Source organism: Phalacrocorax aristotelis, chromosome 6, assembly GCF_949628215.1.
Source record: "Phalacrocorax aristotelis chromosome 6, bGulAri2.1, whole genome shotgun sequence".
In the NCBI taxonomy this organism is placed as follows: domain Eukaryota; kingdom Metazoa; phylum Chordata; class Aves; order Suliformes; family Phalacrocoracidae; genus Phalacrocorax; species Phalacrocorax aristotelis.
The window spans coordinates 11,377,924-11,393,178 of NC_134281.1; the positions used below are offsets into that span (position 1 = coordinate 11,377,924).

General features: G+C 68.9%; 3 protein-coding genes across 8 annotated transcripts; 1 reads left to right on the plus strand and 2 right to left on the minus strand.

The window, feature by feature from the left end:
• The first annotated feature begins 2,769 nt into the window (after positions 1 to 2,769).
• PRRT3 (proline rich transmembrane protein 3) lies at positions 2,770 to 6,476 on the plus strand. The gene is given in 8 exon segments (XM_075095893.1): positions 2,770 to 3,889; positions 3,892 to 3,912; positions 3,999 to 4,139; positions 4,574 to 4,951; positions 4,954 to 5,082; positions 5,085 to 5,155; positions 5,157 to 5,844; positions 5,847 to 6,476. Coding segments are annotated over 8 exon segments (2,970 nt in total). The 5' UTR covers positions 2,770 to 2,823; the 3' UTR covers positions 6,323 to 6,476.
• A 109-nt stretch (positions 6,477 to 6,585) lies between these two features.
• CRELD1 (CRELD disulfide isomerase 1) lies at positions 6,586 to 10,163 on the minus strand. Of its 5 annotated transcripts, none has more exons than XM_075095898.1 (10): positions 9,962 to 10,163; positions 9,277 to 9,359; positions 9,080 to 9,190; positions 8,914 to 9,005; positions 8,624 to 8,790; positions 8,390 to 8,485; positions 8,165 to 8,248; positions 7,929 to 8,024; positions 7,702 to 7,845; positions 6,586 to 7,590 (listed from the first exon to the last, which is right to left on the minus strand). In XM_075095898.1, the coding sequence occupies exons 1-10, from the start codon at positions 10,127 to 10,129 to the stop codon at positions 7,558 to 7,560; spliced, it is 1,074 nt and encodes a 357-aa protein (XP_074951999.1). In that variant the 5' UTR covers positions 10,130 to 10,163; the 3' UTR covers positions 6,586 to 7,557. The 5 variants fall into 5 exon arrangements, with proteins under 5 accessions (XP_074951999.1, XP_074951995.1, XP_074951998.1 ...); XM_075095894.1 differs by having other exon boundaries at positions 8,614 to 8,790; XM_075095897.1 differs by having other exon boundaries at positions 8,160 to 8,248; positions 8,614 to 8,790.
• A 778-nt stretch (positions 10,164 to 10,941) lies between these two features.
• On the minus strand, positions 10,942 to 15,078 carry IL17RC (interleukin 17 receptor C). 2 transcript variants are annotated; one of them, XM_075095904.1, is made up of 18 exons: positions 14,871 to 15,078; positions 14,773 to 14,794; positions 14,314 to 14,684; positions 14,019 to 14,130; positions 13,905 to 13,949; positions 13,591 to 13,730; positions 13,333 to 13,392; positions 13,116 to 13,170; positions 12,832 to 13,016; positions 12,705 to 12,755; positions 12,587 to 12,632; positions 12,379 to 12,491; positions 12,232 to 12,300; positions 12,105 to 12,162; positions 11,885 to 11,980; positions 11,765 to 11,803; positions 11,326 to 11,572; positions 10,942 to 11,256 (listed from the first exon to the last, which is right to left on the minus strand). In XM_075095904.1, exons 1-18 carry the CDS (start codon positions 14,952 to 14,954, stop codon positions 10,962 to 10,964), a joined length of 2,088 nt encoding a protein of 695 aa, XP_074952005.1. In that variant the 5' UTR covers positions 14,955 to 15,078; the 3' UTR covers positions 10,942 to 10,961. The 2 variants fall into 2 exon arrangements, with proteins under 2 accessions (XP_074952005.1, XP_074952006.1); XM_075095905.1 differs by having other exon boundaries at positions 10,942 to 11,572; positions 14,871 to 15,018.
• Between the last annotated feature and the right edge of the window lie 177 nt (positions 15,079 to 15,255).

The window sequence follows — 15,255 nt, forward strand, 5'->3', positions numbered from 1 at the left end:
GTCTCCTCATGGGTTTTTGCTACCAGCAAAAGCATTTGTCCCAGTGTTGCCACGACCATGGCAACTCCTCACCAAGCTTTACTAGACAAAAATGGAAGAGTGTGTGTGCTGCTGGCTCTGCCGGCTGGGAGCCACCACACTCCTGTGGAACCCAGTGGCCTTCCCGCAGCACTGTGCCCGTACCCCGGCGGAGTAGATCCCATCTCCCAGCACACACGGCCGCCAAGCGCGCCATCTCCGGCTCTCTGTTGGTGCCAGCCATGCCACCAGGCATGCAGCACCCTGCACATGTGGCTTCTCTGGCCTTCACCACCGTGGGGCTGCCAGCACCTGTGTTTGTGGGGTCTCATCCCCACCCTTCACCAACGCTCCCCGGGAAAGATGCCTGGGGTGCTCCCCGCCAGCAGCATAGCCAAGGGGGACTGCAGAGGGCATGGGGCAGCACCATAAATCACATGCAGTTGTCATGAAAATGCAAAGCTGGACTCCAGGTTTTTTGTGGGCACTTAATTGGGGCAATTTTCTCCTGAACTGGGGTTTTGTCTTTCTTCCTTGGGGAAGAGCCTGGGAAAAGAGGGAGACAGTGGCTAAAAGCTGGTGAAACCCAGGTGGCTGCGGGCACAGGGGTTTGAAAGCACAGGTGGCATCCTCTGCCCGGCGTCCTTGGCTGCGCAGGCAAGCAGGCAGCCACTGCGGCAGCACGGAGTGGGGTGCTCATCCTTTCATCTGCCAGTGACTCAGTTGGCAGAGGAGGAAACCGCTGACAGCACCAGGGATGTGGAGGTGGCTGCTGCACCCGTGCCTCATGCTCAAGGCACCCCGACGACTGCGGTGTCTGGGGCACAGCCAGCTCCCTCCCCACGGCCCCACGGCACGCTCAGCACCGCAGGGTGAGGTCAGCCGGCTATGGCACAGCGTGGTGCTGGCAGTGCCCAGCACGGTGCAGGCTCGCCAGCCGCCCCCGGGCTCTGCTGCTGCCCAGCTCTCCCCGCATGCGGCCTCCCCGGCGCTAATCCCTGGATTAGCTGCCTGCCCTGCCTGCTTTGTGGGAGCCAGCACGCCGGCATTGCCCAAATTCCCCGGCCCCTGTGCTCAGCCGGCTGCCGCAGCCCCCTCGGCCCCGCTGTCCGCGCCCAGCAGCGCGGAGGGGTGGACCAGGGCCCAGGAACGCGCCCGCGGTGAGCCCGGCCTGGGCACGATGCCCCCGGGGACGGAGGGGTGTCGAGGACCGGGGCACTGCGTGCTGCTGCCGGCGTGGCGCTGCCGTGGAGGGGCCTGAGGTGCCTCATGTCCCCGCTGTCCTGCGCGAGAGGAGAGCGATTGCCGTGACAGGGGTTTGCCAGGGCTGCGGCAGCTCAGGTACGGCCTGAGGGAGCCCGGGGTTCAGGCAGGGAGCCGGGGTGCATCACGGCCCTGAGTCGGTGTGACTTCGTGGTGCTGCGGCCGTGCCGATGCCAGCCCGAGCCCTAACAGGACGGGCAGCTCTCCAGCGGGACAATTAGCTGATTAGCTAATTACCTGCACCTCGGCAGGGTCCCAGAGGCCAGCGGCTGCCAGGGTGCTGCGTGCTTCGTGCAGGGCAGGCAGGAGGCGGGGGGCAGGGGGGTGCCAGGACCACCCACGGACCTTCCCGGGGACCCTGCTGGGGCCCACAGCCCACGCCGCCTGCCCCACGGCTGCCCTAAGACCGGGCGCAGCGACAGCCCCCCACTGGGGGCTGCCTGCTCCCGGGGAGGGCGCCTGCCCGCCCCACAGGCAGCATCCCCCTGCTGTGCCCTGCCCCGTGGGGACCTGCCCCGGTGGCCCAGGAGGCCACGCCCCGTGGGACCCGCCCCACGGGGGTCCTGCCCCAGGGGACCCCACCCGAGCTGAGCCCCACGGAGGACCCACTACACCTGGGAAAAGGGGGAGACAGTGGCTAAAAGCTGGCGAAACCCAGGGCGGCCCCGGGAGCCCCACGCCCCCCCACCCCCTCCCGGTGCCGGGCGGGTTCCCGCGCGGGTGCCCGCGGCTCGGGGCGGCGCGTGACCGGCTGCCGCCGCCGCTACCGCCCGCTCCGCCGCAGAGCCCGGCCCGCCCGCCCACACCGGCACCGGCACCGGCACCGGCACCGGCAGGTCAGCGGGGGGGCTACGGCCGGCACCGGGGGCCTCCCGGGCTGCGGCGGGCGGCGGGAGGGGGCTGGCGGCACCGCGGCCCGAGCACCGGGCACCGAGCACCGGGCCCCGAGCAGCGCTCCAGACGGGGTCCGCGGGATGCGGCCGGCGGCACCGGCCCCGCTCCGGTCCTGCGGGGCAGCCCCGCCGGCTCCCGCACCCGCACCGCGGGGCTGCCGCCGCCGCCGCAGCCGGGCGGCCCCGGCCCCGGCCCCGGCCCCGGCCCGGCGGGGCTGAGCCGCGTGTGTGGCGGGGACGGCGGCGGGGCGCACCGGGCCGGGCATCCCCCGGGATGCAGCCGGGGACGCGCCAAGGTGATCGGTGCGCGCCGGAGCGGGGCTGCCGGCAGCGGGGACATCGGGAGGGACACCGGGGAGGGGACACGGGGGATGCTGGGGGTAGGGACCACTAGGAACCGCCAGCATCGGGGCCACTGGGAATGGGGCCACTGGCAGCAGAGACAAGGGGGATGGGAACACTGGGAACAGGGCCCATGGCCAGCCCGGGCAAAGATAGCCCAGCCGCTGGCTCTGTCCCCGGGCAGTGGGTTGCTGTAGGCATCGCAGCCCCACGGCCGCTGGGGTGAGCCCCCCTGGGCAGCCGCTGCAGGCCTTGGCTCACTAAGACCCCTGTCCCCGCAGGGCGCAGGGCCAACTGGGCACTCACCATGGCTACAGCACGGCTCGTCACCTGGGGGCTGCTCATGGCTGCCAGGGTCCCCACTGGGGCCTGGGGGACCCTGCCAGCAGGGTTGTCCTCAGGTGGGACCCTGCAGTGGGGCAAGGGCCCCCTGCACGGCCCTGTCTGGGAGGCATCGGGGGAGCCGAGCGGTGCCGAGGCCCCCAGGAGCGAGCGCTGGGGGGGCAGCAGCCCCATGCACTGGTCCCCACCGCCACAGGCTGGGGATGCCACCGGGTCACCCCTGGGGATGGAAACCACCATGGCAGGCGCTGGCACCGAGGCCTGGCAGGACAGAAGCACATCCCCAGCTGTGGCGGAGAAGCCCCTCATCACCTGGCAAGGACACGAGGCTGAAGGCCAGGACAACTCCCAGGGGGGGAACTGGCTGCCCCACGACTCTGTGCTGGGGACACCAGCCCCTGAGGTGCCCACAGATATGCGGCCGGTCTCCCTGGGGACACCCTGGGCAGGGCAGGGCCTGTCCCCAGCCAGGCAGAGGGCCACCGGGCCAGCCAGCACCCCTAGCCATCGTCCAACTGTGTCCACCATCACCCTGACCCCCGTGCCAGCAGTGTGGACAGAGACAGGGACAGCAGACGCCCACACAGGGGGACCCATGGCATCCCCAGGCCTCCCTCGAGGTGCACAGCTCACTCTGGCCAGCAGCCAGCTAGTCTCTCTGGGCACTGTCCCCGTCCCCCATGCCACAGGCACAGGGCCAGCCCAGGGTCCCCACACCAGCCTCAGCTCTGTGTGGCCAGTGGGCAGACAGGAGGGCCTGGGAGGGCCCCCCAGCCCCTCCCCAGCTTTGCCCAGCTCTGCCACACAACTGCCACCTGCAGCCCCTTCGTGGGGGCTGGCTGAGCCGTGGACCCAGGTGCTCCCAGCCCACCAGCGCAGCACCAGGAGGGCCCTGCTCAGCCGCGCCACTGCCAGCCCTGGGGACGAAGCCTCTCGCATGGACACCAGGCCAACAGGGCAGTGGGGACCCCAACCTGCCCCGGGGGGTGCCTTTGGCACCAGCCCGGCACCGCTGCCTGCCTCCAGCACAGTCTCCCCAGCACCCCTGGCACAGGTAGGAGCTGGTGTGGCATAGGGGGACCCCTCGGCAGGGACCAAGCCCCCACAGGCGCCAGCGCCCGGCTCTGCCCTCTCTTGCAGGGCTGCTGCCTGAGGAGGACGTTGGCTCCCCGCAGCGGGTCCGGGGTGCCATGGGCCTCGTGACTGCCCCAAACGCCACCGAGGCTGCCCCACAGCCAACAGCACATCCCACCACAGGGACGTCTGGGACCAGGCGCTCAGGTGATGCAAGGCCACGGTGGGGATGCCATGGGAACCCATCCCCAGGGTGTCAGGGCTGGCAGGGTGGCTGGCAGCTATCTTGGGCTGCCCAGCCATGATGCGATGACACCTTCAATCAGGATTGAGCCTGGCAACAGCCCTAATCTACTCCTAAGATTAGTGCTAAGTGCCCAGTGGGTGTGATCTTCCCTGGGTTGGGTCACAGACATGCCCAAGTCTGTGCCACCACCTGCACCGCAGGTCCTGCCGGAGACCCCCGGTGGGTGCCAGTGGGCACCGGTGGGCACAGCCCTGGCTGACACAGGGCATTGCCCCCTGTGCTGTGCTGGCATGCTGTGGCTGATTCATCCTAGCCATGGGGTGCCAGGTGTCACAGAGCCGCATGCGTAGGGTCCCCCACACCCACTGACCATCCCACTCCTTCCTCCCCGCAGACACCCCAGGGACGCAGCCCCACACCCATGGCACCGCAGCCCCCTCGGCCACGTGGCGGCAGGCAGGGGTGACGCCGCAACCGGCCCCCCGGCATCCATCCACGCGGCAGCCACAGCCCAGCCACCCACCAGCACCGGGGGCCAACGGGACTGGGCTGTGCTGGGCTGAGCTGCGGCGCCGGCTGGGCTTCGCCTGGGAGGCCCACGTGTACGGGGTGGCCGCCATCTTCCTGCTGCTGGCACTGGGCTGCCTGGCTGGGCTGGTGGGGGCAGCCACCCTGCATCCCCCTCACCTGCTGCACATTTTAGGGGCCCATGGGTTGCTCCTGGCCACCTGCTTGCTGCGGGGCACCTTCCTGCTGCTGGACCCCTACGGAGCGCGGGCCGCCTGCCCCCCCGGGCCTTGCTGCTGCTCAGCACAGTCCCCTTCCCCCTGCTGCTCGCCGCCTTCGCCCTCCTGCTCCAGCGGCTCCAGCGCCTGGCCCAGCTCTGGCTGCTGCCAACCCAGCTCCGGGTCTGCCAGCGCTGGGGGCTGCCGCTGTCCTGCAGAGCGCAGTGCTGGGGGCTGCCGACCTGCTCCCACCCCCGACTGGGCCCCACCGCTGGGCTGGGGCTGCAGGCACTGGGCTGTGGGGCTGGGGCCCTGCTGCTGCTTGGAGGGCTCTGGGGGTGCTGGAGGGTGCTGCGGGCACCCCGGGAGGTACCAGGGGGTGGTAGGGAGCCAGGGCTGCAGCAGGGGGCCTGGGTGCTGCTGGTGGCTGTGGTGGCGGGACTGCCGGTCTGCGGGCTGCAGCTCTACAGCACCCTGTGGCTGCGGGGGCTCCTGGGCCCCCCCGCACACTTCTCCCAGTCTGGCTGGGCAGCACAGCTGTGGTTGAGGGTTGGCGAGCTGTGCACAGCGCTGGCACTGCTGGTGGCTGCCGCTGAGCCACTGTGCTGCAGGTGCCACCGCCACCCCACTGGCCACTCCTGCTGGGCCAAGGCGCTGCGGTACTTCTGTGCCAGCCACAAAGTTGAGGCACCCGAGTACCCCAACAACTGCTACGACTGGGCTGGCGGCAGCAATGGCCCTGAGCGGGCACCCACCAGCGACATCTCCAAAAGCCTCATCCGCAACCCAGCAGAGCAGCTGCCCCTGCGGGCTCTCAAGGACAGCAACGAGGCCTGGGCGGCTGCTGCTGGCACCACTGGGACACCGGGGCTCAGCCCCAAATGTCCCAACGCGGTGGCCGCCCGCTCCTGTGTCGCCTTTGAGCAGGGCTCATCCCCCTCACTGGAGAGCTGGCCTTCCGCCCGCCATCCCCCATTGACCTGCGCCGCAGTATCGACCAGGCGCTCTGCCGCCGGCACCTCCTGCGTGATGGCCTCTTTGGCCGGCCTCGCCGTGGCTCTGGCACCTCGCTGCATGGCTCCCCGACACCCACCGAGACCCCTGGCTTAGGGCGCATGGTGCGGTGCAGCTCGCTGACAGAGCTGCCCGGCCCCAAGCAACCCCTGGGCACCATCACCGTCACCGTCACCGCCTCAACCAGCTCGCTGGAGAGCAGCTCGCTGAAGATCAGCTGGAACCCCTGGCGCCATGGGATGTCCTCACCCGACAGCCTGCCCCTGGATGAGGCACCTAGCCGTGCCCCCCTCCTGGTGCCCGCCATCCCCCCTGGCTTGGAGCACGAGGGCCACCGCGGCCTCCCGGCCCTCGGCAAGGCGGTGGACACCCGCAGCCTCTCCAGTGACACCATCGAGCTCTGAGCCAGGGAGATACGGGGATGGCAGAGACTGAGTGGTACAGGGACAGGCCCAGTGGGGGGCAAGCCCAGTGTGGGGGTCCAGGGGCCTGATCCTGTGCCCTTGCAGGGCCAGGCAGGAGGGGGGACCTGGGCTGGGCCAGCTCTGCTTGTGCCAAACCAGAGAAATAAAAAGTTTATGTTGGGAGGAGGTAGCCCCATTGGTGTGCGGAGATGGTGGCAGGGAACAGCACCCCCAGGACCATCCCCCCGCCCAAGCAGCCAGGCTGGGTGTGCAGAGCTTTTATTTCCTGAGATATGAACACACAGACAGATGAGCACACCCTGATGGACAAACCACAGACAAATGCAACAGCCACGCTCATGCATTCAGCAGGGCCCCTCACCCCCACCAGCATGGCACCCCATGAGCAGTGAGGGGTTCCCCTGACCCCCCTGCTCTGCAGGAGCCCCTGGCCTCCCCAGCCTGGGAGGGGTAAGCTGGACTCTGCCCAGGGATGTGGGAAAGAGGGTTTGGAGGGGCACAGGCCTCCCAGCCCCACAGCTCAGGGCAAAGGGGGAACCCAGCCCCCTGCTACCCCACAGGGGAACAGTCTCACAGGGGGACACAACGTCCACAGGGTCCAGAGGACACTCGCTGGGCAGGCAGCAGGGCCGAGCTTTGCCAGCATCACCACCCTGGCACCCAGCCATGCCAGACCACCCCCTGGCCTGCCCCCACGCCCTCCCACCTGCCACGGTGCCAGGTCTCTCCTCCAGAGCACGAGGGGCTGGGGCAGCATGCTGTGCCCCCACCCCCTCCCAGTGCCACACTGCCTCAGCATCACCATGCCAGACAGAGGGGGCTGTGGGGAAGGCCCTGGGGACCACCAGGCACCCTTGTCTTCTTCTGCAGGGGTAAGGCAAGACCCTACACTAACAGGGCTAGGGGACACATGCAGGGCACAGCACCGTGTGCAGGATCTGGCCTCGGCAGCCAGCCCCTGCAGCGGAGGCAGTCCCGCACCCCAGGCTGAGCCTGTCCCCCCTCCCGCGCCTGGCAGCCCCAGAGCTATCTGCCCTTCATGAAGCCATCAAGGACGCGGTCACTGCGGTCAGAGAGCCAGTAGCCAGCCATGGCAGCCACAGCACCAATGAAGATGGCGGTGAAGACCATGTCACCCTTGGCGGCCAGCGTGGCCAGGGCGCAGATCATCACGCCGAAGAACATCTGCTGCAGCACCACCACCTCGTCCTCTGTCACGTCGTCGAAGAAGCCCTTCTGTGGGGCATCTGCAAGGATGGTGCTCGTTGGGAGGGGGAACAGAGAGGTGGGCAGAGACCCCCACAGCCCTGTACATCCCCACCCACAGCCCATGCCCTCCCTGCCACGTCAGGCTGTACCAGGGGGCTTGTCCTCCACACAGTGCCCATCCTGCCGGACGTGGCCACGGGCGCAGATGCAGCGGTAGCTGCCCTCCGTGTTCTCGCACACCTCCTGTGCCCCCGTGCACACCGGCTCCTCGGTGCTGGCACACTCATCCACATCTGCAGGGGGAGGCAGGGCTCAGGCAGGGCTTGAGCAGCAGGAAGGGGGCAGAGCCGCCCCCCAGCCCACGGGAGGCACTCACCCAAGCACTTGGCTCCGTCCCGCCAGTAGCCCTTGTTGCATTTCTTGCAGCGAGCCGGTCCAGCGCCCATGCAGCCAATGCAAGCCGTGGAGCAGTCTGCCATGGGGAGAGGAGCTGGGGTTGCTGCTGGAGCCCCCTTCCCAGCCCAGCCAGTGTCAGCGTGGGCCAGGAAGGGATGGCACCAAGCAGGGGACAGCCACCTGCATGGAAAACCACCCCCACTACCTCTGCCTGACCTCGGCACTCGTAGGAGCCCTCCGTGTTGACGCAGAACTGGTTGGCTCGGCAGTGTGCCATCTCCGTGCCACATTCGTCGATGTCTGGGGGAGAGAAGGGGGGGAACATCCCCACTGAGCCCCAGCTCCTGGGATACAGCCCCTCCCCCTGGGCCCCGAGCCCACAGCTGTGCCCACAGGCCCCAAAAGTGTCTGCTGTTCCCCCAGTCCCGCCACAGCCCTCACCGATGCAGCGGTGCTCATGCAGCACCCAGCCCCTCTTGCAGCGAAGGCAGCTGGAGTCCTCAGGCCCTGTGCAGCGCCCGCAGGCCCGGTAGCACTCTGCGGGCAGGGGAGAGCGGGCATGGGCACAGGCAGGGGGAAGCTGCCGGCACCTGGTGCCAGGGCAGCACCGGGGCAGGCTCCTGGCTGCACAGCCCCCCTCCCCACCAGGCCAGACCCCTACCTACCAGCACATACCAGGTGGCTCTTGTTCCGTGAGGCCTCGTAGTAGCCGTCACCACACTCGGCACAGAAGGGGCCACCGTAGCCTGGACTGCAGACGCACAGACCGGTGCCACGGCGTGTGCCGTCACCATCGCATCGCCCATTGCCACTACAGGGCTGCCGGGGCCCGCCTGCACAGGCTGCATGGGAGGAGAGCCATTGGCCGGCAGCCGGGGTGGGGGGTGGTGTGCCGGGGACCTCTGCAGCCCAGGTGGCACCGCTGGCACCCCCACCAGCACCCCACTTTTGCTGCAGCTACTCACGCCGGCAGTCAGGGCCGTAGGTGCCAGGTGGGCAGCAAAGCGCCAGCCTGTCCATGCATAGCCATTGGAAAAAGTCAGGGTGCTGCTGCCGCCTGGGGAGGGGGAGACATGACACTCAGCCCCCCACCATCCCATTGTCCCCCCACGTCCCAATCCCCAGACTCACTCATGGAACCACCACTGCTCCACGTGCTCCTCGCTCTGCTCCAGCAGCTGGTGGCAGGTGAAGTCCGAGGGGGCGCAGACACCCTCCAGCACCTCCAGCAGGCGCGTCTCGCTGGTGGGAGAGGGGAGTAAGTGCGGAGACATGTCCCCTGGGAGCAGCTGGGCACCCCTGGAGTCCCCTGGCTGGGTGGCACCCACCTGTGCTGGTATTTGGCCAGCTTCTCCTCTTCCCAGGCTGTGTTGCCCCCGCCAAAGCCTTCGTGCTCTGTCCGCTCCAGGCCCTGGGCATGGGGCGGAGGTGGGCAGTGCAGGCACGGGACCCCCAACAACCCCCTCCGCATAGGGTCACCCCCCCAGCTGTGCTACCCTCCTCTCCCCAGGGACCTGCCACCCTCTCCCCTCCCCAGAGCCCAGCTGCTGTGCTCCTCCAGGACCCCCTCCGCTCCCTAGGGATGCCATGGGGGATGCCCCCTGCCTCACCAACGTCCTGCCACACCACACACACACCTGGTCTGGGCCCCCCCCGGGCCCTCCAGCTACATCACCCCAACCAGGACCCTCTTTACCCCTGCTCGCCTGTCACCCCCAGACCACACCACCCCGCACCAGGCCACCCGACCCCCCCCAAGGCTGCATCCCGCCATGCCTGTCACCCGTGGGGTCCCCACCCTCACACCCTTGCTCCCGGCTGCCCCCCACAGCAGGGACTGTGTCACTCTATCAACCCCCAGGCCGCACCACCCCCCCGCGTCCCTCCCCACGCCACGGCCCCCATCACCCCACCGCATCCCTCCCAACGCCACGGCCCCCATCACCCCCGCCCCGCGTCCCTCCCCACGCCACGGCCCCCATCACCCCCCCGTGCCTCCCCCACGCCCCGCACCCTGCTGAAGCTGTCGGCGAGGCCGCGGCAGGCTCGACAGGACTCGGCCCCGTCCCGGTCCTGGTCCGCGTGGGCGCGGGCAGCCACCAGCAGGACCCCCGCGAGGAGGGCGGCTCCCAGCAGGGGCGCCCCGCGCCGGGCCGGTAACGGCAGCAGCCGCGGCCCCATGCTCCCCCGCCCGCCCCACGTGGGCCACGCCCGCTGACTCAGCGCCCACCGCCCCCGCCAATGGCAGCGCGCCCGCCCCCGCCGACCCCCCGCTCCCAGCCAACCCGCGCCGCCCGCCGGGTCCCGCCTCCCCGCGCCTTAAAGGGGCCGAGAACAAGGGCACTCGGCGTGGGGAGGGGCGGATGGGTGGGGACAGTGACCCCCTCACGCACCGGGAGTGGCTGCGCGGAATGCACCGGCCCCGCTCTCGCCTGGTGGGCGAGCCCCTCAGCCCCCGACCCGACTTGGCCAGTCCCCAGTCAAACCAGTCTAGGTCACCTTCCCCCTCCAGCCAAACTGACACAGTTTCCCCTTCATCCCCCCGACTGGTCCAGTTCCCCCTCATACCCGCCCCATTGTACCAGTTCCCCCTCACCCCTCCGTGAATTAGCCCAGTTCCCCTCATACCCTCTTAAACTGGTCCAGTTCTTTCTTGCCCCCCCCAAACTGGCCCAGTTCCCCTTCATACCCCTGAGCTGGTCCAGTTCCCCTTTACCCACCTTGAACTGGCCCAGTTCCTGCTCACCCCCTCCTGAACTGGCCTGGCTCCCCTCATACCTCTCCCAGACTGGTCCAGTTCCCTCCCACCCTGCCTTGAACTGGTCCAGTTCCCCATCTACCCTCCAATCAAACCAGCCCAGTTCCCCTTCACTCCCCAAATCAGACCAGACCCCTCTCCTGCCCCCAACCCTCCCCTTACCTCCCCATCACCCCTCACCCATCCAATGCAGTCCCCATCCCCACACACACCACAGAGGATGGACACGTGCGTGTCAAAGCCGCTGTCACCACTTTATTCCCCCACTGCCCGCCGCAGCCCCTCAGCCACTGCTGCCACATACGGCTCCAGCCACCGGCCCTGCCACCGACCCGGTCCTGCCAGTGCCCGCAGGAAACCCCCAGTCTCACTGGGCAGGGCGAAGGCAGGGGCTGCCCGCAGTGCAACCGGCACTGCCGGCACCAAGGCCTCGAGCCGGGCCACCACGTAGTGCCCACCATTGCCCGCTGCCAGCACTGGCACAGCGCAGGACAGAGCCGCTGCGAACACCTCACAGGGTGCTACAGCAGGGACATCATCAGGGCTGGAGCTGTGCCGGGGGCCGGGGCCACTAGAAGTGGCCCCGGCCCCCGGCACAGCCCCAGCCCTGGTGTCCCACTGGTGTGCAGCAGCCACAGCTGCCGGAGAGAGGAGGAGGATGATGGTGTCACCATCATGCAGCGCCCGCTGGTGCTGGGCATGCAGCCAGGGCAGCGGCCCCCATGCTGCTACCCCGCTGCCACCTCCTGGTGCCACCACCACTGCCAGCCCCAGTGGGTGCAGGGCCGCCGTCAAGGCACACGCTGCTCGCTCTGCCACTGGCTCCGCCGCATGAACCAGCAGTGCCCGCCGGCCTCGCAGCAGGCCTGAGGGGTACCGTCAGTGCCTGAACTCCACCTGGGCACCCCCTACCCACCCTGTGGGGTAGCCAGAGTGGGAGGCAGGCTGGGACCATCCCTGACAGGGGACCCCCCCTGCTCTGCCCCCTAAGCCCTCTGCAGGGAAGGTATGGACATCCCTGCACACCCACCCAGAACCCACGCTTGCCCCATGCTCACCCTCGGAGCCGTAGTCAGCCCTCAGGGACTTCAGCCAGCCTGCAGGGAGGAAAGGCGGTCAGGCAGGGTCTGCGGGGGTGGTCCTGGGCCAGACACAGTCCCAAGGCAGGCACCACTCACCTTTCACATTCTCCTTCTTCAGCAGGAGCAGGAGCAGGAGGCAGGCAGCTCCCAGCAGCATCCCCATCCACGCCAGCACCCAGCGGGTACGCAGGTCTGCAGGCAGGGGTCAGTGCCTGCCAAGGGTCCCCGGCACCCACCCAGTAGCCCCACCGGATGGGTGCCCTCCCTCAGCCCCACACCGGCTCCCCTCTTCCCCAGCGCAGCTGGGGACACTCACACTTGTGCAGGGGACAGGCCCAGAGCATGACCCCAGTGCTGTTCTTAGGTTGCCAGACCTATGGGGATAGGGACATGTCACATGCTGCCTGGTCCTCACCCACTGCCCACCCACTGCCCACACTGACCGGCCTGCACTGCCCCGTCGCCACATCCCGATGCAGCTCCTGCTCCAGCAGCCCAGGGTGCCCAGAGCCCTGTGAAAGCAGCAGGGGGTGAGCCAGCTGTGCCGCCAGTGCCACCGCCGCCAGGACACAGGGTTCCCTGTCCCTTACCATGCTGGCGAGGGGGTTGCAGGCACCCCATTCCAGGGCGCACAGCGAGGTATTCCCGCCATCCTCCCTGTGCTCCAGCAGCAGGAGGTCATCGGTGCGGCCAGGAAGCGCTCCTGGGGATGCAGGGCGTTGGGAAGGAGTGGCTGGGGGGGCTCACCTCCCAACTGGACCTGGGGCTGCCCCTGCCCTCCTGCCCACCAATACTCACGGTCCCGCAGGCACTGGGTCAGCCGGACCTGCCCGCTGCTCCACACCTGCCCCAGAGAGTTGGTTAGCAGCACCTGGGGCTGCCTGTGGGGCAGCTGTGGGGCAGGGCGGTATCCTACCTGCACACAGAGGTTGGGGTGCAGCTGCAGCCCCCCAAAATCCTGGGGTCCCTGTGGGTGGAAGGTATACTGTCAGGGCCACCTGCATCTCCCCTGGCTCCATGGCGCCCCACAGAGCCCCACTCACCTGCCCCACAGCAGGCTGCTGCAGGCCGGGCAGGGCTTGGCAGGGCCCTGTGGGCTCTGGCTGCCAGCAGGGCACCAGCTTGGCCGGGAGGTCACAGGGGGCTGAGAGGGAGCAGGTCAATGCCTGCCCCCCAGAGTGCAGCACCAGCTGGCTGTGTGCCCACAGCCGCTCCCAGGCATTGGCATCTGCGGTGACACCAGTAGAGGGGTGTCACCTCTGTGTGGTGCCCCTCGAGTCCCCCTGCATCCTGTCCCCCCCATATTCCAGCCCCACGGTGCAGGTACCATGGGAGAAGGGGCACATGGTGGCCCGTGGTGGATCCTGGGTCTCTGGCCAGACCTGGAATGGGGAGAGAGAGAGGAAAGAAAGGATTTGGGCAGCCCAGACTGTGACTGTGACCCGCTGGCCCCCTGGGGATGCTGGAGGGGGTGGCATGGTGCCCAGAGCCCCTCTGCTTTGCCAGCAGCCCTGACACCCTCACAGTGCCCAGCAGACACTCACCTGCAGGCAGAGGCAGGGGAGCACCTCATCAACTGGCAGACTGTAGTTCATGGGGCCACTCTGCCACCGGGAACCAGACGTGGGTCACCCCACAGTAAATCGCCCCCTGGCAGGGTCACCCAACACAGGAGGACCTGTCCCCAGGGGACCCTCACCCAGCACCCTGCCTGTAACATAGACAATGCTTCCCAGGGACGGCGGGGCACAGCACCTGGAGCCTGGCCAGGATGGGGTGTCAGGGAAGGGGTTCATACTCACCGCAGTCACCACACGCCCTGACCCACCAGTGCTATGGCTCTGGTTGTGATAGAGCCAGAGGGTGTAGCTGTGTCCTGCCGCAGCCCCCTGCACCTCCACGACCACCTCCTTTGGCCCCGGGGAGACCTGCAGCCTGGGCACTGTGCCGGAAGCAGCTCAGGGCACCCGGCACTGCCTGCCCAGTGTTGCAGCACAGGGCACAGCACCCCAGGAGTCACCTCTTCCCCAGCACCCACCACCCAGATCTCCCCAGGGGACGTGCGCCATGCCGGCGGGTCCCAGTACTGCTACAGCCGGGGGATGCCAGCACCTACCTTGGCACTGGGGAATGGCAGTCTGTGCCACAGGCCACGAGCAGTCTGCAGAGACAGGGTGTCAGAGGGCCGGGGGAACAGGGGCCACCGTGGCAGGGCGTGCTAGGGGCTCACCTGGCACCTGCTGCCACTGGCTCAGCTTCCGGCGGCCACGTGAGTTGATGTACGCTGTGACATGGATCTCAGAGCCCAGCGGCGCTTCGAAGCACCGGAAGGTCACCCAGCCCTGGGCAGGAAAACCACCACTGTGCTGCGGCGCACTGCTGGCACCCACCTCTCCAGGGCATGGGCAACAGGACCACTGTGCCATGGAGATGCGCTGGTGCCAGCACCCACATCCCCATGCACCACAGTGCCTGGGACTGCTGGCGGCAGGGACGCTCATCCCTGGCATCCTACAGCTACGTACCAGGGGTCGGCCAGACAGTGCAGGGGCCAGGGGCGCCCCTACCTCCACAGCCACGCAGCGGGAGGAGGCATAGGTGTGCCCAGAGAGCAGCAGCAGCCCGCTGACATTGGGCTGGGACCAGGCAGCCCCATCCATCAGTGACGACTGTCCCCCCTCATCGCCATCCTCTGCCCCAGGGATGACCGACGGCACAGGGCGGCGGGGCTTGCTGGTGCTGATGCCAGGCGGCACGGCTAGGCGCAGGCGCACCGCCAGGCAGGGCGAGCAGGCCGTGGGCCCAGTGCAGCGCAGCGCCGGCTCCAGCTGCAGCCGAGCCAGGGCCGGCCCATGGCTGGGCCCCGGCAGCTCCATCCCACACAGCACATCGGTGTCTGGGGGCAGACAGAGGAGGGTGCCCGTGGGCGTGGGGTCCCACGCCCTGGGTGGGCCGAGGGCCATGGCAGTGGCAGTGGCACTTACCCAGGAGGCGGCAGGCGAGGCCCTGGGGGGAGGCAGGGGTGAGGCCAGTGCCGGTGCTGGGGTGACCGCTGGCCCGCATGCCGGCGACGCCAACCCACCTGGGAGCATGCCAGGGTGTCGCGGGGGGTCCCGTGCCCACCCGCCACCACCACCAGCAGCAGCAACTGCCCCAGCACACGCATAGTGGGGCCGGGGCTGTGGGGTGCCCCAGCCCCACGCCGTCCACTCCCGACAACCCCGCTCCCGGCTCCACGGGCCCCACTGCCGCTGCCGGCTCCCGCTTCCTGCTCCGATCCCGGACACCCGGGTCCTAGCGCAGCGCTGGCGACCGCCCCGGGGTGGGGCCTCCCCGCTCCGACCCACGGACAGGCTCCGTGCCCTGGCACCGCCGGGTTTGGCACGGTGAGCCCGTGGGTCGGGTTTGGGCCCTGCCCCTGCCCCACCGCATGGGCACGGTGCCCCTGCCAGCCCCAGCTGCCAAGG